The sequence below is a fragment of the Antechinus flavipes genome, chromosome 1 (genome assembly GCF_016432865.1).
Source record: "Antechinus flavipes isolate AdamAnt ecotype Samford, QLD, Australia chromosome 1, AdamAnt_v2, whole genome shotgun sequence".
Classification (NCBI taxonomy): Eukaryota; Metazoa; Chordata; class Mammalia; order Dasyuromorphia; family Dasyuridae; genus Antechinus; species Antechinus flavipes.
The window spans coordinates 638,779,800-638,802,562 of record NC_067398.1 but is presented as its reverse complement, the minus strand read 5'-3'; the positions used below and the strand labels follow the sequence as shown (position 1 = coordinate 638,802,562).

General features: G+C 34.6%; 1 protein-coding gene across 3 annotated transcripts in view; it reads left to right on the top strand.

Annotated features, from left to right (window-relative positions):
* The window catches only part of TRAPPC9 (trafficking protein particle complex subunit 9), a 1,007,235-nt gene that overhangs the window by 706,726 nt on the left and 277,746 nt on the right, over positions 1-22,763 (top strand). For all 3 annotated transcript variants that reach the window (XM_051971143.1, XM_051971142.1, XM_051971144.1), the window contains one exon: positions 1,003-1,093. In XM_051971143.1, coding sequence (XP_051827103.1) covers positions 1,003-1,093 — 91 coding nt within the window. The remainder of the gene's footprint in view (positions 1-1,002; positions 1,094-22,763) is intronic.

Genomic DNA, 22,763 nt, shown 5'->3' with positions numbered 1-22,763 from the left:
TTCCTTCTCCAGCTCATTTTTCAGATGAGGAAACTGAGACAACAAGATTAAATGACTTGTCTGGAGTCAGATAGAGCTTTTAACTCAACTCTTCCTGACTCCAGGGCCCAACTAGCTGTCTTAACTATAAAATGGAGAATAATAAAAATGTTTACCTCACAGGATTGTTAGGAGAATACAATGAGAGAATATTTGCAAAACATTTAGCACAATGCCTGGCACATAGTCGACATCTAATAAATCTTTCTTCGCCTTACTCCCCGTGTGACTTGGAGAAGTTGTATAGTGCATCAGTGGAGAATGTATCCATACTAATTGATTCATAGATCATTCAGAGTAATGTAGGTGTGGTATAGCTATGCATAATATTTCCTGATTTTTTCTTTATTTCCTGGTTATTCGTTGTTCTCCTTTCTTTTTTCTAATTCAGGTAATTTGTGTTCTCTATCTTTTGGAGGAAGGGAAGTTATCAGAGTGGTTTTTTATTTTATTGATTTTCCAAAATCACAGAATTTGAGCTTTGAAGCTCAACACTCACCTAGACCAATCAGTACCTTAAAGGAATATCCTCTAAAAACTTACTTGTATTTATTAATCCAATTACTTTATTGCTGCTCTTTGACTTTTTTCTTCTATTCTTTCTGTTGTTTGTAGGCTTATTGCTTTGTTTCTTTTACGAAGACTTCAGGTATAGACTAATGATTATATTTCTTATTTCTCTCTATTGATATTTAAGTGTCTATTTTTCTCTGTTGGTTGTATCTTCAGTGTTTTAAAATGTGATTGTATTTTCATGTATTTCCTAGATTTCTTCTGTGACCAAACTGTTATTTTAGAGATTATTTTTTAATTTCTGTGTATTTGGTCATCTTTATATTTTCATCATATATTTAAAATTTTATTTCCCTGTGGTCTAATTCAATAGTATGTACAATATCTGCCTTTTTGCATTTTTAGAGAATTTTTTATTCAGGACCTCAGTTTTCCTTAATTTTGATTTACCCATCTTTGAAACGACATGGGGAAGCAAGTGTTGAGGGGATCCTCAATCAGCTGGTTCTGGAACATCTCCAGTTGGCTCCTTTGCAGTGGGGTGAGTAATCTCTGAAAGATAAAGTAATTTTGCTTGGATATACATTGTTTCCTTAACTTAATAATCAGTCATTTAAAGGTTGTTCATTAGAGAAATCTTAAATATTCATGTGATATTGCATGAAAACCTTTACATTGGAAGAAGCTATAAGAAGATAATTTTGTTACAATTTGGTCTTAGAAATTGTGCTAGCTAAATTTATTCTTTGAACAGCAAGACTTCATTTCAACTTGGTTTGAGTTTTTTGACTCGGTTCTATTTCAGTGTTTTGTAAGTTTTGAAAGTACTTTGGCTTTGCTATCAAAAGATATCAATATACACCTTGTTTGGTTTGTGATTTAAGCTTCTCTTCTGAAACAAAATGGCAGGTTATGGTTTTCTGATAAGCATGTCTTCTGGATATGTTAGTGGAATTTAGTGCAGTATAATATGTGGAGAGTATATACTGAACTTTGTTGTCGAAAGAAGCCTGCAACAAGTAATTTCAGAAGGGTCAAGTAGCTTCAGTTGAACTAACAATCATTAGACCTAGTTTCTTGAGCTTAAATCAGGTTAGGATAAACGAGGCTCCTTGTGCGCTTTTATGGACAGGATGCATAAGTATTTATTTTGAAAGTGACTTGAATAAGAGAGTATAGCCCAGAAAGAATGACTATTTCTATTTGTTATTATTAACTTTTTATTTAAAGATTTACCTTCTGATATGTATAGGAAAAGATATTGTGATCTGTTTTTTTTTTTTTTTCAAGAGATGAGTTTTATGTTTTTCTTTATTAAGGAAGAACATATCACACTACTTTGAAGTCAAAGTAATTTTTTTCTATTTGTATTCACTTGACATGACATAGGCACAGTATAAGCCTGTTTTAGATCAAATCTTTTAATCTGTTGTTTAAAAACAAAAAACGAAATCAAAACCTGAAAACAATGGATAAGGTTTATCTACTCCATAAGAAAGGCTCAGGAAAAGAACTTCCTGCTATATTTCTAATTCCGACCTCTTCTAGCATCCTTTTCTTAGATTGAGGAGTCCATCTATTTTCCAGTTTTCCAGCAAAGGTGCTGCCACTTTTCTTATTTATAATCATTTTCTTTCCTATATCAAAAGTTAAAGTTCACAGAACCTATGGAATGAAGATTTTTATTTTCTGCAAAGTAGCTGAGTTATTCTTTTTATTAAGGAGAATCAAACTATGTCCTTCCAGTGGACTTGAACCCATCCTGAAACAATGTCATAGGCTCTGAAACAGTTTCATTGACTAAGTATCTATTAAGTATCAATTACATGCTTTCTCCATGCCCCATATCAGAGTCAGGGACTTAAAAAAAAACAAAAATCAAATCAGCCCCTACTATCAAGGAACTTATATGTTGGAGAGACTATAGCATGGAAATAGATAATTGAATTCAAAATGTATACAAAATAACTTTTGAAATGAAAGCACTAGCAATTTGGTGGGGATGAGGGAAGTGTTTAAGATAAGGGAGAGTAGAATAGTATGAGATTAAGATTTTTTTTGAGCTGAACCTTGAAGGAAACTAGGAATTCTATGAAACAAGGTAAAGATGGAGTTCATTCCATCCTTTATATTCTGCCATACAAAGATATAGATGAAGTATGACTGCTGGGTAGAAAGAAAAGCAAATAGACTGTTTTATTTGGACTACTGATTTCATGATGGAAAATAATAGGAAGTAAATCTGGAAAAGAGAGGCTAAAATATAATCCTAAAGGTCAAATTCCAAAAGCAAGAATTCAGCTTATTTTTTTTTACTATTGCTTTTTATTATCTAGTTTGTTATTTTTTTAAAAAAAATCTATGTATTATCAATATCAAACTGGATACCAAACAGACGTCACTGCATTTGTCTTTGCTTTTTTTTACTTGATTTTTATTATAAATAATAACCTCAGGGGGTGGAAGTCAGTGCCAGAATTCCTCTGGGGTTCTAGAATTCAGACATCTGGTAGAAAATGAACAAATTATTAAAATATTGGATAAGTTCACACCTACCACATGATTATTATCAACAGAAGTAACCTTTTCATCAGAGACACTAAAGAAATGAAGAGCAAGAATGCAAGTTCCATAGTAGGGGAAAGAAGATATGGTATGAAAAAAGTATTGGATATAATTAGATGAGACAGATGAAACTTCATTCTCATCTGTTTCTTTCCCAAGATGGAAGCAGTTATATTAAATATTTTCCAGCATCAGTGAGGCTTGGGATGTTGGTGATCTGACTAGCTCTCTTGTTCAGCTTTATTGAAAGTAGTTATTAAAATATACAAATTCTATATACTTTGACATATCTGTGATACAGGATCTTATATTTTAGAGTAGGATTCCATAAAGTGTAGCCTACTGACCAAATCCAACCTGCTGCCTGTTTTTATACAGTCTATGAGCTAGGAATGGCTTTTAAATTTTTAAATAAACTGTAAGGTGACTTGTGTTTAGACTGAGATAAATTGGGATGCTTAAGCCTAAATGCCAGCTTTAATGTCAAGGCAAGTATGTTAGAATATCTGACTTATAGTAGTACTAAGAAGCTTATTCATTATTCCATGATCTACTGATGACAAAACTGGCATTGTTTGTTGTTTTCCTCTAGACAAGTGGTACTTATAAAATACAAACTTGTGTTTTTCTTGAAATCAGCAAATAGCAAAGCTATTGTTTTTTAAATGATGTTATGCTGGATAATTCGACAATATCAAAACAAAATTAAAATGATAGATATGTATGTATAAGTAACCCATTTCTTGATATTGACTAGAATTTATATGATTATAAGCATATTGCATACTCCGGTTTTCCATTAGATCTGTGATCTCATTAATATGGGTATTGCCTTCAATTTTTTTCCTGAGTCTTTTGCATATTCTTTGATAAGTTTACTGTTGTTGGGGGTTTCACCTAATGTTTCTGAGAATTTTGTCAAATTCCCATGGAATTTTACGGATGGCAATGAAGTGTGCAGGCTTCTAGCCACCTAGACTCATTATATATGAAGTAATTGATGCACACTTCCTCGGTGTGTGAGCCATACCTCATTAGTTTGGAGCAATGGGAAATGAGTAGCACCATGCTAATGTGAGAGACTGTTGACTCTTCCAGGTTGTGACACAGGAAATTGTTGGGAAGAGTCAGGAATGAAAATTCTTAGAATTTAGAGCTTCTAACAGATCTTATAGATAATGTGTAACCACGTCATTTAATAGATAGGTGATGTAACCTGACTAAGGTCACATAGTTACTAAATAGGAGAGCCAGAATTCAAAACCTGGTCTTATTCTTTAAAATATAGTGTCATTCTCACCAGTCCATACTGGAAATAGAGAAGCAAGATCTCAGGTTCCTGCTAAGGCAAGATGGCACTTGATCATTTCAACATCTCATGCCTTGGCAGATCAGAGTACAGCCAGTTATCCCTAGAAGCTTTACACACTTTTTAACTAAAAACTTTGATGCTTTGTAAGTTATAGTTTCTTACTCTTGGCTATTTGTAAAGTTGTTTGAGAAGAAAAAAATAATACCTCTATCTTCAGAAGATCACATAAACTTCTTAAGTGAACTAAACAAAGAAATCATTCTCACTAAGGCCAGACGTGGACAGATATTGGGGAAAAGGTGTCCCTCTTTCTGCAGCCTCCATAAATATGGGTAAAAAGTCAGGTTATGATTAGTAAAGCTCCTCTTACCCCAAAATACTGATAATATAGAGTTTTAAGAACCACTTGTTTTTTTCCTTACTAACTTCTGTTTCTTCCTATGGTGCAAGGAAAGGGAAAAAAAATTTGATTGGTAGAATTTTAGCCTACATATTGGGCAGTAAACATCTGGGTACTACTGTATGTATACAAACCAATCAACTTGCCAGCTGACCTTCTATGGCTTAACCCAGGGTTACTTAGTAACTATAATGTGATGTAAATTGTTTCTGCACCCTAGATATTCCCAAACATCTGTTCTCTATGAGTATATTAGTCAGCACTTCTGTCATTTTTCAACAAATAATGAATTAGTTTTGGTTGGTTAACAAAGTACATTTGAAAAAAATCAAGCCATTGACCATCTTAATCTTAAGACTGTAAACTTTTTATAGTATGCAGTATTTAATGCATTGTCTGTCCATCTCTCAATTGTCTTAGATGATATTTTACTTGGAATTTAGAGATAAAGTATAAGTCTAACAACTAAGAGTTGGATGTAGAATGTTAGAGATGGCAAAGACCTTGGAACATAAGTATGTAGAAACTTGAAGGAACTGTTGAGATCATTCAGCCCAAACTCTTTACTTGGCAGAAAAGAAGCTCAGAAACAGAGAGGTTGATGACTTGCCCAAAATCATGGAACCAGTAGATTATAAGCTGGTACTCCAGTCTAGGTCCCATGATTTCTACCTCTGTGCTTGTCTCATTGCCCCAAAGCTATTAATAACAATTTTAACTGTTGTTTCTTTTATTCCATTCTTAAAGGCTATAATAAGAGATTTGAATTTCTCATCTGCTCAGTAAAATTACCAAGAATTATGTGATGAAATAAAACTGCTTACACAGCATGCAAGCATTCAGGTTTCATATCAAGAAGGAAGGGGGAAAAAATCCTTTAAGTTTTATGAAAGAGCTGAGGCTGGAAGTCTGAAACCTCTGCATGACAGATGCCAGGTTATCTACCTCAGATAAGCGCAGAACTAATAAGACTTACCTAAAAATAGTTTTCTCACTACCTTCCATCAGACAGGGTCTAGGCTGAGACATGATAATAAAAGCCAATAGAGCTGCCAAGAAACATTCTTTGTCCCTTCAGATTTAGACCAAGAGCAGTGGGACAGACATAGAAGATGCAAAGAGGTGATTGTAGAGAGGATTCTAGTGTCAGAGAGAGGATTGGATAAAATGACCTCTAAGGTTTCTTCCAATTCAGTCTGAGTTTTTTGTTGGTCTGATGTAAAAGAGTAAGTGCAAATACACTGAAACCTATTAGCACACAATTTGGGCACTAAACCAATGTTAGTTAAAAGGAATGGAATCATAACTCTTCTTTCTAAAAGAGATTGAAAGTCTCTTGCCCCAAGATGCATAGTTGGGACTAATATTTGTCCCTTCTTGCAATATAGAATGATCTACTTTGTTGATTTAGTGGCAATGACACAATAAAGATTTTCCAAAGGTTCTTGGGCTCTGATTCTCTTAGGAGCTTTACAGAAATTAGAACCACAAAAAATGACTTGGCATATTATATAAATCCAAATAATAAATGGGCTCATTATAAAAGGAAGAAAAGGCATCATATTTAGAGTAAGAGGATCTAAGATTGGGTCCTGGATCAACTACCAATTTGGTTTATATCCTTGGGCAGTTGCTCTCTCTTTGAACCTCATTTTCTTTCCCTTTAAACTAAGAGACTGGACTGAATGATCACTACAGTACTTTCTAACTGACTCTGAAATTCTGTGACTCTTGGTTTCATCTGGTAATGAAGATTTATAGACTTAGAGGTGGCAGCATGCATCACATCTCAACTCCATTTGACAAATAAGAAAACTAAGACTCCAAGAAATTTTGACTTGCCCAAGATAATCAGGGAGTAAACATCAGAGACAAGTTCCTCTTTATGTAGTACTGTGGTGATTTTCTTCTTTTAAATATAATTTATAGATGATTCTTTCTGGGGAAGGCAGGTTTCTCAGGGAGGTTTTCTGGAGGCAGCCTTAGTATCTGTTCAGATCAATAATTACCCCAAATGCAGCCAGCTGGTAAAAATACAAATGTTTATTTCTCCTTCCAAGTCTTGTCTCTTTCCTTGGGCCCAGAGAGCTAGATTCTCAGAGGCCTATCTTTCTGCTTGGTTCTGAGAGCTCCTGCAGCTTTGTCCTTTGCCTCTGCTCCCTTCAGCCTCCAGCCAGCACAAAGATGAATCTGCCTCTCTTGCCTTCATACGTAATTCTCTCCTGGTTCTAGCTCAGCTCCAACTCGTGGCTTCTTCTGGCTTGACACTCCCCTCTCCATGTAATTTGGCTGAATTCTGCTCACTGGGCCTCTGCTTTCTTCTTATATACCAGAGAGAGGGATTATGGGTTTTCTCCCAGAGTGCTCTCTGGCCCTAAGAGCTTCAAGGGAGGTGTGAATTCACAAAGGTACAAAGTTTACTTTGTGAAGCTGGCATACTTGTGAACTCCATTGAGTAAAGGTGTAAACACAAGCATTGTATTAATTAGTTCTACTTAGTACTTTGTTTCAGGTTCTGGCCCAAAATATCAACTCTAATGAGTTAGCAGTTTGTAAAGATTCCAACATAGTACCATGCTGTGATCTTCTCTCCAAACTAGAGGGTTTGGCTAATTAAAATTCTGCTTTACTTTTTATGAAATCCAAGTTGGTAATTTCACTCCTAAAGTGACCTATTAATTATTCTATCATTACCTTATATCTAAGTAATGGTTGGAGACATGTGACATGTTTAGTTTGATTGCAAACTACTCTGCCTGCTGAAACACTGATAGGCCAAATCTCTCAGATATTGCCTTGCCAAATTTCGTGGCCATTTCTCAATTTTCATTCTTCTCAACTTTTTTTTACTCTCTGATACAGTTGATCCCTTCATTCTCCTTGATATTCCCTTCTCTCTAGGTTAATATGGCCCTATTCTATCTTCCTTTTTCTCTACCTGCCTCACCAATGTTTTTTATTCATGTAGATCTTCATCCAGGTCATGCCTATTAAAAGTGGGTGTCCTCTGGGACTTTTCTGTTTTGGGTTTTCTTTCTCTTATGTGTGTATACCATTTTGCTTGATGATCTTATCAATTCCCAGGGATAAAATTTTCATTTTTTGCTAATTATTCTTAAATCCATTTATCTAGCCCCAATTTCTCTCCTTATCTCCAGACTAGCATCCCCTTACTTATCTAAAATGACACAATCTGGGTGTCATCTTCAGCTCCTTACTCTCTCACCTCTCTTATCCAGTCTTTTTCTAGGTCCTGTCTGTTTTAGCTTTATAAAATCTCTTGTGTAGACCCCCTTCTTTCCTCTGACATTGCCACCACCACAGTGCAGGCCTTCATTACCTGAACTTAACATCCCACCTGAACTATTACAGTAGCTTTTTGGCTGACTCTTTGGCAATCTCTTGCCACACCAATCCAATTCTCTACTCAGTTTTCAAATTGATCTTAAAACATAAGTCTCATCACATTGTACCTATATTCGGTAAACTCTAATGGTTCCCTATTATTTCTAGCATCAAATATGAAATCCTCCTTGGAATTAAAACCTTAATACTGCCTTCCCTCACCTTCCAGACTTTGTGTACCCCATGTACTCTTTAGTCCAGACACACTGATCTTTTATCCTCAAAAGAAACACTTCATTTCCAACTTCATATAATTTCACTAGTTGTCTTCTATGCTTAGAGTTTTCTCCCTCCTCATCTTGTATTTTTTGACTTTAAAATCAAGTGCAAGTTAAAAATCTTACTTTCTGCCAAAAGCTTTTTCTTATCCCTCCTAATAAGCTAGTGTCTTTTTCCAATTTATCCTGTATATATCTTGTTTATCCAAAGTTGTTTGAATGTTTACTCCATTGAACTTTGAGCTCCTTGAAAGAACTTTGTTTTGCCTTGATTTGAGATTCTTGTTTATTTGTTCCATTCATGTCTGACTCTTCATGACAACATTTAGGGTTTTCTTGACAAGGAAAAGGCAATAATTTGCCATTTCCTTCTCCAGCTCATTTTACTGATAGGATAAATGACTTGCCTATGATCACATAGCTAGTAAGTATCTTATGTCTTCCTGACTCCAGGTCTCTTACTTTATCCACTGTGTCACTTAGTTGCCCTTGTATCCCAGCACTTAGTGTAAACGTGGCACATAGTAGGCATTTCAATTTTTGCCAGACTTTTGACAGACTAACCAGAAAAGCAATTTTGTTTTTGTACAGTTGGCAGGAAAACTTTTAGACTCAATGTTACAGTCTGACATTTTATATTGGTTTATAGTTTACAGAGTTATTTTATTTGATCTGCATTAAAGACCTCTGAGGTAGTGCTAATATCATACCGAGGACACAAGGGAAGTTCAGATTGGAGAATGTGCCGTGACCTATTCATTAATTTAGTTAGTCTCAGAGATAGTATTCAGGTCCAGGTGTCCTAACTTCTTTTGCAAGACTCATTCTATTTCACCATCCTACTTTCCCATTACATAACTGGATAGTGCAGTGCATAGAAAGTTAGATTTGGAATTAGAAAGATCTGATTGTGATTTCAAGCTCAATCACTTAATAACTATGTGACTAAACACAACTCACTTAATCTCTCTGTGACTCAGTTGCCTTACCTGTAAATTGAAGATGTTATCTTAGGTGGCCTATAAAGTCTTACCCTGTTCTAAAATATGATCCTATGACATAGGTTAAAATCCGAGCTGATTCAAGATACTTGTGTGTTTCTGGGAAAATCAAGTCAACATGAATTTATTCATCACGTACCATGTGGTGCTTAGGGATGATCATTTTCTTTCATTCTCATGCCTCTCAAATCTCTCCATAATAGGAATTAAACATAAGATACAAAGCAATACCAACTTTCTCAGTAGTTCTAGGATACAACAAATCCAAACAAGGCAGCGTCCCAAGAAATAACCACAAAAAGGCAATTCTTAACTCTTAAAATCCTCAGCCCTTCTTCACTCACCATCTCCTGTATTCCTGGAAGTGTGACTGCACAAGCCAACCTGTCTACTTGCAACAGAAAACAACTTTATATCCTGAAATGCTTTCCCAGTGCTCCCGGTGGCACAGAGTTCCAAAAGGCAGAAATTTGTTATGCAGAGTTCTGCATAACAGAGCTTGGAGGAAGAGAGAGAGGAAAAGGGGATAGAACACATGAAAAGATGGTTGCGTGACACTCCACAGTCTGAGGGAAAGAGCCCAACATCAAGCTGGGGTCACATCTGTTCATATGTCACTTGGATCAGAATAGAGGATGGTAAGCTGTTCCTCAGCATGGGAGGAGCTTGAGATGCTTTGAGATCTAGCTGTCAGGGAAACCACCCTCAAAGGCAAGTGAGACAGAAAATGAGCAAGAGAAGAAAATAAAGAAAAAACCCACTGAAAATATCAAAGACCGCAGGAAGAAGGGAAGATATCAATAGTAGGAGGAAATATGGCCAGATTGAATAAAAGATTTCTTAGACACTTGGAAATAAATATTGAAAGACAAAGAAAAATAAGTCTACATCTGATGCAGCAGAGAACGCTCTGGATCCCCAAGAAAGCACAGAATCACAACTGGATGTTCCTGGATGTTTAAAAAGAGAAATAAAAATTGTAAAAGTAAAATGTATGGCCTACACAACAAAAATAATTGAGAGAATAGAAAGTTTTTACTATGGTGGCACATCTCACCAAAGAAGTAAATGAGACAATAACCAATTGGAAATGTAAGTACATGGAAATTAAGGAAAAAAAGTGAATAAAGATAAAAGCACTAGGAAAGCATGATCTCTATACAATCAGAACATATCGATTTTGAAGAATGATTATAAAAATAATTTAAGCAGTATAGAGCTCCCAGAAAAAATACATCAAAAATTGAATACCATAATATGAGAAATAATACAAGAAAATTTAGCAGAATTTCTGATCATGAAATACAAAGAGCCAATTGTTAGAATCCACAGATTACCCCTGGTGGTGGGGTTAAGGTGCTCTGAATTAATTCCAAGACTCATAGTAATTAAGTTTAGCAATTCCATTGACAAAAATAAATTCTGCAAGTGAACAGATCTTCAAATATGAAAGAATGAAAATTTGAACAAAACAATTCTGTCTACACTGACCAGAAAACATAGAAAGTGTGGAAAGGAATGGAAGAATATATGTTCTGAAAAGGAAAGGAGCTAAGATATAGCTCCCTATAATTTGATCCTAATCATAAATGAAAAAATTAAGGCATTCATTAAAAAACCAGTTGAAATATTCTAGAAAGAAAATTAGATCCAAAGTCTCAAGTATTCTCAGAAAACAGAAAAATGAGAGATAAATATAACAACCAAAAAACAAGAGTAGAAAATTTCTTAAGAAATGTATTTCTAAATGTATATGAGGGAAATTGAGAGATTGGTTGTTAATTGGGTAATGGCTAAACAAGTTATTTTTATATGAGGTAATGGAATAATGATCATCATATAAAAAATGATGATCATGGAAAGATTTGCATGAAATAAGGTGGAGTGAAAAGAACAGGACCAAAAGAACATTGTACACAATAACATCAGTATTGTTCCAAGAATAGCTTTGAATGAGTAAGTTCTTTTGAGTATTACAAATACTTAAATTGGTTATAAAGGACCTATGACAAAAAATACTATCCACATCCAGAGAAAGAACTGACAGAGCTTTGTAGAGTATAGTTTTACAAATATGTATGTACATATATACACATATTTGTGTCTAATGGTGGCCTTCTTTAGGGGGGTTAAGAGGAAAGGAGGGAAAAAAAAAAAGTATACAACAAAACCCAAAACAGAAACATAGATGGAAACATAGAAAGTGTTCAAATGATGTATAGTATTTATTACATAGTTGTTGGGGTTTTTTTTAAGTTAATAGTATGGAATGTAAATTCGTGGTTTTATATCAAATCATATTTTTTAAATGTTATGCTGTATTCCTGTTTAAAAAAAATTTGGTCTATGTTCAAAAGGAATAAACTTTTTTTTTAAATCATAAAAATGTGCATGAGGAGACAAGAATGCCAGCAGAAGTCAGTGAAGATAGAGAAACAGATCTGAAACATGGGTTAGACTCCTCAAATTCAACCTATAAATAAATAATTGATCTTTTTTATTTGTTTTGTTTTAGAGGAAGTATACTAAAGAGAAGTGCATATAAAACTGGAGGGGAGAAAGAAAGCAAAGAGAAATATATGATATAGTTTAATCAAGAAAAGGTAAATAGTAAAAGGAAAATAATACTTCTAATCTCTCAGGAAGATTTTGAGACAAATGCAGGGAAATACCTAAAGTGAGGGCAAAGATTAATAATAAATGGCACTATTAAGGGACAGAAGAAAATTAATGCCATAGGGCAGCATCTTTTCTATCCCCTGCAGGAGTTGATATTTCTAAATGAGGGAGGCACCACAAGAAAAAGAAAGCAGAAGGCAAAATCTACAGGATAATAACAGAAAATGTTTAGAAAGCTAAACCAATATCAAAGAACCTTTAAGTCCACGGGAGATAGAGAGACCATAGAAAGACTTAATTGACATACAGATCATGAATAAAAGTCTTTTCCAGAAAGGGAAGATAGGAAAATTGGGAGTAGGGGTATCTATGTTCTTTCAAAAAAAAAAAAAAAAAGCACAGAAAAACAAAATGTTAAAACTTAACAGAATAAGTTGAAAGGAAGGAGAGAGATGAGGGGAAGTTTTACTTGAATGCTTAACTGAAAGGGGGGGGGGGAATAGAATAATTATATAACTATTTAAAGTCTGTAAAGAAAAAGAAACAAACAAAACACCAAAACTAGGGGGGAAGGTAACAAATGAGGTCAACAGAAAGGAGGGATTTTCTTGAGGATGAACAGAAGAGAGGCCAATGGAAATAGTATAACTTTAAAATAGATTTAAGCTAAAATAACTGAAAAGTTATGTTGATAGAAGAAAAGGAAAAAATTTTAACTTGGAAAAAATCAATATTAGAAAACAATGAAGGAAAATATAAACCTAAATCTCATAACTTTGAATGAATTATACAATCCAATAAAATGAAATAGTGACAGATTCAATAAAAAGATGAAATCCCATAATCTATTGCTTATAGGAAAGACATTTTAAGAACAATGATACACACAGAATAAAAATGCAAGGATGGGGGAAAATTATCATACATCTAGTGAATCCATAAAAGATGGTGGCATAAAGATAGGTAAGGACAAGATTATTCTTATTTGCTAATGCTAATTGAGTCAATAGTTTCAACCAAATTGCAGTTTATAAAATAAACTCTTAAAAATCAAAAATATAATAATGACAAAATCTAATAGAGAATAATAGAAAAAGAAATCCCATTCCAAATATCTCTACTATTCATAAAATATCTGAGGGACAATTTATCAATATGTACAAAAGACTTGTGTAGATTAAATTACAAAGTTCTCCTTAAAGAAATGAACAATTTAAATAACTAGAGGAATATTCTAGAGTCGTGGCTGGGGCTGTATCATTTTAATGAAAATGATAATATATCAAACTTTAATTATGCTTTTATTTTTAATGGTATATCAATCAAATGATCAAAGGAATTTTTATAGTACTTGATAAAATAATAATAAAATTCATTTGAAAAAATAGAAAATTCTATAAAACTAAGAGAAATGATGAAAAGAGGTCCAGTCAAAGGGAAAATAGTATTTCCAGACTTTAGATTATATTTATAAAGCAGCAGTTATCAAAAATCATCTATAAGTGGTTAAAAAAATGGAGTTCGTGGAACAACATAGCCAAAAGAGACTCAGAAGGAACTGGAGCTCAGATAATCAGTGTTTGGTCAAGTGGAAAATGTAAATTAAGAATTATCTATTTAATAAAAATTACCAAGAAAACTCAAAAACAGTCTGGCCCAAATTAGACTTAGACCAGTATCTTATACCAGTAACCTTTCCTTTCCCCAGTCGGTAAGTAGCCAAGGGACACAAGTAAACTGTTCTAAAAAGAAAAATTGTAAACTATTAATAACCAGATGAAAGTATTTCAGATCATACTAATTAGAGAAATGGAAATCAAAACAATCCTGAAATTTTACCTTACATCCTGCAAATTGGCAGAGATGACCAAAGATAGAAAAATAGTTGATATTGGAAAGAATTGTAAGAATTTATGTACAATAGTGCACTTTTGGTGGAGTTATGAATCAATACAATCATTTTGGAAAGCAGTTTGAAATTATGTAAATAAAGTAAAATGACTTTATCTTTAACAAAGAAGTGGAAAAAATAGATGCCCATTGATTAGAGTTTATAAGTGGAATGTCCAAGAAAATAATATACACAGTAACTACAGTGGCCATAGAAAGAACAAACATATGTCTGTACAAATTAAAAGTCAATGTTTCAAAATTACAGAGAACAAGCATGTCTCAAAAGAAAGATATCAGAAAACACTTTCTAACCTTTTGCAGAGCTTTGAGGTTCATAAATGTTACACATTGCATGTATTTTCAGATTTTTTTTGATGTATTGATTAGTTATGCTAATTTTTTCCTTTTCCTCTTTTGTCTTTAAAAATACTATTTCTTATATAGAATGTTGGGGAAATTATGGTGATTTACTTTTTAAAAAATCTGCAAAAGCTTTTTTTTTTTTTTTTTTTAAAGAAAAGATAATGCACAGTGTTTGTGTGAGCAATAGTAAAGAGATCATTTTTGCCAGATAGTAGAGTAAGGAGAGAAAAATGAGGTGCAAGAAGACTGGAAACATAGAGGGGAAAAAAACCTTTAAAACCATTAACTTATGCCATTTCAATTTTTTTCCCACATACACACATGAGTACCAGTGTATGTAATTTTCTTGCATTAAAAATGTTCTTTTATGGAAACATCACAAAAAGAAAAATGCCTAATTCTTTTGTCACCCATCCCCTTTCCTATACCTAGGACCAATTACTAAATTCAAAGATTTTGCTAAATATTATTTATGTCTCTTTGGGCAAGTCACTTCACCTCTTTTAGACTCGTTATCTTTCTTATAAGGGCACAAGATTAGAACATCCTTTAGATCCCTCCTGTGAATCTTTGAGTTTAAGCTCTACCATTTACTAAATCATGAGCATCCCAAAAGCTCCCTTCCTTCCCACAACTCCCTGCCTGCTTATTTCCATCCACACCAGTTCCATTGCTTTGGCATCTCCATCCCAGTTACTCTTTGCCCTCTTCCACTGTCCTCTCTGAAATCCATCTTGTGTTCTTATAGTCTGCTTTTCATAGTAGACTGATGCCCTTTGCAAAGAAAGAAATACTTTATATTTTTCTTGTATTTTATTTATATGCTTTTCCTCAAACAGAAGATAAGCTCTTTGAGGACAAAGATTGTTTAATTTTGGTTTTGTTTTTAATCTCCAGAACCTAGCACAGTATCTGAAATAAGGTAGATGCTAATAAATGCTTGTTGATTGATTGTTTGATTGAGTGTAGCTTTGGTGCATACCTTTTGATCTAAGTGTTTTTACTGGACCTGTATCCCAAAGAGATTGTAAAAAAGGGAAAAGGACCAACAAGTGCAAAAACTTTTAGTGGCAAGGAATTGGAAACTGAGTGGATACCCATCAATTGGGAAATAGCTGAATAAACTATGGTCTGTGACTATTATGGAATATTATTGGGACTAGTGGGAGGGATTCCAGGGCAGGCAGATTTTGACACATGAAGGAAACACATAGTAATAATGAGACAGTATAATAGAATAGAATTACATAGTAGAATAGTAGTGTAGGTATGAAATAGTATAGGGCAGCTAGATGATCCAGTGGATAGACTCATGCTCCTGAGTTCACACATAGTCTAAGACATTTCCTAGCTATGTGACTCTAGATAAAAGTCACTGAACCCTATTTGTTTCAGTTTTCTGATCTGTAAAATGAGCTAGAGAAGGAGATGGTAAATCACTTTAAAGAAATGCACCACAAAGCTTTGCCAAGAATGAGATTAGGAAGAATTGAACATGATTGAAAAATGACAACAGCATGGAACACTGTTCTATCACCAGGGACTAATGTTAGGACTTATATAGGTATTCATTCAGCATGGTAGAGTTTTTAATTAGAAGATCTCAAACCCTCTTCCCACTTTGAGGTTTTGTTTTTGTTTTAATCCTAAAACCCTATTTAAATGGCTTTTTAAAAGTTATTTCAAGATTGTGATCCTGTAATTCTTATGTTCTAAGAACCTGTGATTTTGAGTTGAATAAATGAATGTCTCTAATACAATCCCCTATAACATTTTCCTTAGTCTTTATAACACGAGATTGCCTCAGTCAGTTAATCTCTGTTCCCTTTCCTCTATGAGTGTTCTTTTAATCTCTTTACAATTCTTTTATCCTTTTTCTTTTGATGTAGTCCCAAAATGCCAGTCACTCCCTCCAATTCTCTTGTTCTTTTCTCATTGTTTTTTTTTTTTTTTTTTTTAACAAGTGCAGGCTATGTTGACTATTTTCCCCAGGATTTATATTAGTAACCTTTGTTTATCTCTCCATTTTTCACTTTTAAATCTTTTCTGATTTTAAAAAAAATTTACCTTGTTATTGTACCTTATTTTGGAGTTATTCTTTTACTGATATTGTTAGCACCAAAAATCATTAAAGGAAGGTAACCCCTAATTTGGGGATTTTTTTTTTTTTATAGAATCTTAAGTTTTCAATATGCAGGAACTTTGTCTTGTTGGGGCCTCAGAAAAAGCTATAAAATCTCCAAATTCATTTTTATCTATAAAGTTTTACGACTTTTAAGTTCTAACAGGCAGCTAGGTGGTACAGAGTATAACATTGAGTCTAGAGTTAGGAGAACCCAAGTTCAAATCCAGTCTTGGACACTGATTAGTTGTGTTTATCTCAGTTTCCTCAACTGTAAAATGGGAATAAGAACAATGCCTACTTCTCAGCATTGGTCATTTGTGCCATTAAAAGTTAGGAAGCATTGAGTCTGAAAACTGAAACCCAAGATGAGCACTAAGAAAATGATCCAGCTGTCTCAGTCTCTTTAACTTGGCATTTAAGGCCTCCCCAATTTACCTTTTTAGCCTCATGTCTTACTGCTACTTTTGTCTGTTAAGGACCATGCCGAAGTGAAGGGGCAGCTCAGTTCTCCAAGAGACTTGCAGCTGTGGATCCTAACACTTGAAGGAGTTGCAAAGCAGCCTTTGCAGCTGTTCCTTGTGGATTGGGAATGAGATAAATTGGAGGCAAGAGAAGAGAGGTCAGCGAACAGCAACTGCCTCTCAGTTTCCTTGTATCATCATCCTCTCACATGAAGAGATTCATTCTACAGGTCTGAGTTAGACTTCCAGCAGCCACGGGCAGGTGGCTCCCATATCACAACACTTGTCCCTTAACATTTACTCTCTATTCCAGATAGCTTGAAATATTAATTCTTTGCACATGCCCCACACTTTCCTTCCTCCATTCCTTTAATCTACTCTGTCCTATGTCTAGAATGCCCCCCACCTGTTGAACTTCTGTCCATTCATTCATCCTTCTACACTCAACTTAAATGTTCCTTCTCTAGTAAGCTTTCTCTTATTTCTCTCTTCTCTTAATTCATTGGATTTTGTATACCATTTACATACTTAAAATATTCTAATTTTCATTTAAATTATTTCTGTACCAATTTTGTCTATTACTAATAAACTGTATATTTTTTGAGAGTAGGAAGTGTTTCAATTACCTTTTTTATCTTGCCCAGAACTAGAAAATCTATCTAACTTATAAACTCAGTGCCACTTCTAACTAGACATATATTATGGAATAAGTTATTGAGTCTTTCTAAATTTTCATTTCTTCATCTTCAAAATAAGAATACCTTGTGACAGCAAAAATGCCATTATTAAAATCAAATGTTATATTAATTCAATTACATATAATTGTATTATATATCATTCAAATTCTAATTAGAGATCTGTTGTTAAGTCCAGGCTAGCTCCCTGGCCTCAGGATCAGCCAGTCAGGCTAAGTAAAAGTCCTTGGTCTTTAGGGAAAGAAATGAAGGAGACAGACAAACTGCCAATGAGGCTCCTGGATTCTTAACTCCAAAGTCACCAACTTCTCTGCTCCTAGTCTTGCCCCAAAGTGATGTTGGCCTGTCTCACCCCATCCTCTAATTCTACTATTATCTTAACATCAAACTTTGAGTAAACACCAATGAGGAGAGCCATTTATCCAAACATATGCTAATAGAGTCATTGTCTCACATTGAATAGGTAATTCGCCTTAAGTGCTTGTTAATCTGATTCAAGTGCACCTTTTTCAGAGTTTCGGCCCTTTACAATCTGCTGTGAATTATGTGTGATTTAGAACACACAAATACTTCTAACATCCCCTTGAGGATATTTTTCAGTTGTAAAGTAATGGAATTTGACCAGATTGTTTTTACAGTCCCTCTAACTGCCACCATTCTAAGTTCTGAGTTCCAGGTTAGACTTATTAAATGGATTTCTAAATTCATTTGGCCATCAAATACATTAGGGCTTTAAATATATCGAAACATATATAAATATTAGTATGGGGAGCCTTGTTTATAAAATAAATGGAGATCATAAATATCTTAGCTGTATCATTCCATAATCCAATGTGTCTTTCAGTTGCCACATTTCATCTTCTGATTCTATATTCTTTTTCTGTTCTTAGCATTCTGCATTTCTATGAAGATAACTCAATGTCATTGACAAGTGATTCTTCTCTGAGAACATAAGAGTTTCTTTTAATGAGAAAATAGAACAGAAGGCAGAATTGTGCTGAGCTCTAAAAAAGAAAGGTCTGATTAGAAAAGAGAAAACCAAAAAAAAAAAAAAAAAAAAAAAGCAAAAAAGAAAAAGAGGGCTAACAGCAGTCATTAGATGGAGAAAAGATTGTTTTTAGTAAATGCACTGGACTAAGAGCAGAAAGATCTGGCTTCTAATTTCAGCTTTGCCCTTAAAGACCCATGCAGACATGATAGTCCATTTTAGTTCTCTGGGCCCTAAATTATGGGATTTTGCTAGATGACATCTCATTTTCCCCTTTCAACTGCAATACTTTATATTCTTACATTCTCTTCTCTAAGGGTACTTTCTAGCCCAAATACTATGCCCTCTAAAATTGTACATCCTCATATCCTCTCAAGTACTAAAATTCTATGTATGAAGATCTTTTTCACCTCTAATATTCAATCCTTTAAAGTTTCTTCCACCTTTGCCATCCTAAGAATCTAGAAGTTGCTAAGTGCTCTATAAGGGTGCTTTTTGAAAAATATTCAGAGACTCTCTCCTGAATTGTTCATTCTTGTTGTGGATAAAAGCAAAAGACATGTCTTCTCTTCTTCAAGGTTATGATATTAATCCATGGTCCCAACAATGCTATCCCAGCAATGCTATCCTGAGTGTTTATGTGTATAATGCAAAGAGAAGTGTCTGCATCCAGTATTTCACTATTTTCATATGATCCAGCCTTCCTAAAGATATTTGGTATTAGGATCTAAAAATTCTTTACTACTTATAATATTGTGTTAAAATGTTGTGAGCAGTGTTAACTTGTCCATTTTTTAATGACATAGACTTTAACTCAGGAGATCCTTGTTATCTTTTTTCACAAAATAGAGTCAGAATAGGGTCTGTCCAGTGAAGTAGGGAGTGGAAGCCTGCTCAATCCAGGGAAGCATCTAACTTCTCAAAATAACAGAGTAGGTATGATCCCTGGCAAATCACTTAATCTTGTCTGCCTCGGTTTCCCCAATTATAAATAATATGTTACATATTACTTTATGCATAAATAAAGGAAACACAAGATACTTTAATAAAGGCATATACTTTCCTGGATCCTTCCACTCATTAGTGATCTCTCCCTTTTCCTCAAATCTTATGTGTGCCGAGTTTGTTGTTCAAATCCTTCATTCATGTCCAACTTTTCATGACTCAATGAACCATAGCATGCCAGTGGGGTTTTCTTAGCAAAGATACTATAGTATTTAACCATTTTCTTCTCCAGTACATTAGACAAAGAGAGAGATTACACAACTTGCCCAGGATCACACAGCTAAGTATATGAGGTCAGATCTGAACCCAGGTCTTTGTGACTCCAGGCTAAGCGCTCCATCTACTGTAGCACCTCACTGTATCCATGCTGACTTAGAGGCATAATAATACCCCCCCCCCATTTTACAAGGTAATGAGAATCACATGAAATATTCAATGAATATATCTCTTTGCAGATTTGAAAGCATTCTACCAGATGCTCCATTGTGAGGGAATATAAGCTTATTGGAGGCAAGTCTTGTTTTTATCTTTTCGTTCCTAGAACCTGCTCCATAATAAGCACTGGTGAATGTTTGTTTATTGAATGTTTGACTTCTGGAAGAACTGACACTTTTTCTGTGCCTAAAGTTCAGACAGCAGAGGCCAAAAAGATCCTGAAGTTCATTCACTTTGAGAGAATGGCCTTTTCCCCTAATCCTATTGCATTGCTTGATTTTCTTCCTAAAGCTGACATGTTTTGAGATTGGAATCTCACATAGAACATCAGATTTGGTGGCAATTGCTGCTCGTGTAGGTTGTAGTTAAGAAGGCTGCTAATGAAGAGCTCATCAGCCTTGACGAGAGTCTATTTATAGTAAGACCATTAGGGCATGCAGCTGTTCTTTGCCACATTCTATCATGAAGCTCCCAGTTTCTGTCAGACACAAATGATATTTTTAGCTTCAACATTCAAACTGAGGCAGAAAAGGTTACAGAGTCAGCTGGGAATAAGTATAGTATTATATTGTTTTGTCTGCCCTCCTGTCTCCCACCCCACTCCAACCTCAGTATCACTGCCTTTATACCATTTACTCTGTCATCCTTCTTCAGGATTGGAAAAACAAAATCTTAGAACTGGACAAGACCTCTAAGGTAACCTCGGTCTAAAACAGGAATTACTTTTACAGAATACACAGTAAATTATCATCTAATCTCTACTTGTGCATCCTCATAACAGAGAGCTCTTTACTTCCTTCTCTTTCCACTGTTGGAGTACTCTGATTTTTAGAAATTCTTCTTTCTGCTGAGTCAAAATTTGTTTCTGTGTAACATCCTCTGACTGGTGTTCATCCTGCCCTCTAAGGCCTAGTGGAGTAAGTCATACCCCTCTCTCTATGTAAATATTTTAATAGTATCCTTCCTTGTCTTCTTTTTTTCCCCCAGAATAAATATCAATTAAATTTGATTCAACAACAACCACAACAAAAGATAATTAAATACCTACTGTGTCAAAAGCTACCTAGTTGTCTTCATTTAGTTTTTATTTCACTGGCCATTCTGCTTCCCTTCCTCTGGAAGTACTTGAGTTTGGCAAGATTGCTTTAGTCACAATAGAAGATTATAAGAAGAGATAAGGAAATTCTACTGCCATAGATCTGATTTCTAAACATTATAAACCTCTCTTAGCTCATCTATAAAATAAGGGTAATAATCCTTACAATATAATTGTTATGGAGAAAATACTTTCTAAACTTGATAGCATAGAAATGCAAGCTGGTTTTATGTACACAAATAAATATAGGTAGGCAGGATGTGAAAAGTGCATGCTCAGATGTAATTCCCCAGTCACCTTTTTTTCTTCGTACTAAAATTAAAATAATAGATATTATCTAAATTGAATTATATGTTCTCAACATGCAAAGAATCAGGTGGAAACATAAGCAGATGTGCTTCCACTCTCCTTTCTTCTGAATGGAATTATCCCTGTTCCATAAAGCCATCTATTAGTGACCTGCCACATGTCTTTAAGAGTTCATCAACAATCAGAAGGATCCTCTGAGGTCATTTAGTTTAACCCAAAGACTCAGAGCATCCTTAGTGTAACAGTTAGATCAGAAACAGCTAGATATAGTAGGAAAAGTATTGCTCTGATAATCAGAGAAACTGCCTTTTTACCAGGTTTGATTTTTTGTTTTTGTTTTTGAGAATATGAAATTACTTTGAAAACAATTAAAAGTATTATGAAGATAAGAATAATCAAAGAAGATCCATGACTTGTCCTAAATCACACAGCTAGCAAGTAATTACAATTCTAAATTTGAATTCATGTCATTTGACTCCAGCACTCTATATTATTCTGTTCTCAGAACTCTTTATGTTATGCTGTTCTGCCCCATGAAATGTAATACAAATGTGATAATTATAACCATTTTCTAGAAGACAACACTGAGATCCAAAGAAGTAACATAGTTTACTCTGAGTCCCACATTAGAATCCTAGTATTAACTCAACTTGAAACAAGGTGATAACTCAAGGGAAATGTTAGAATCTTAGTGTTAACTCAATGGAATTGATACAATGCTTGTGTTCACACCTTTAGAGAGCTCATATAAGCAAGAAGTATTTAAGTACTCATTGGAGTTCATACTTTTGGGAGATTTACAAGTCAGTATTCAGTACAAGATTCACAAGTCAGAAACCCATAATCCCACTCTCGGATCCCACAATCCCACTCTGGGAGAAGGAACATAAATAGAGCTTCAGTGAGCCAGTCAAGTCAGTTCAGAGAGAAGCCCTCTCTCTAGGAGGCGCAGCCAGATTCATTCACTTCATCTCACACCACTGTGGTGGCTGGCCTCCCACTGAGACCAAGATTGGTCTGGAAGGCTCTCCAGAAAGCTGCCCAGCCCCAGGCAAGGAGACAAGAGATTCATTCCAACTTTCACCTTGGTCCTGGCTGGAGCTGAAGATAGTAGAGGCAAAGAACAACTGCAAGAGCTCTTGGAACCAAGCAGAAAGATAGGCCTCTAAGAAAAACTAACCAGGCTACTTTGGAAGAAGAAAATAAATGTTTGCATTTTATCAGCTGGCTGCATTTTGGAGTAATTTTTACTCCCCTAGAAACCTGCTCCCAAAGAGAACCATCATATATTGTTTTAAAGAAGAGAACACCACATTTTTGG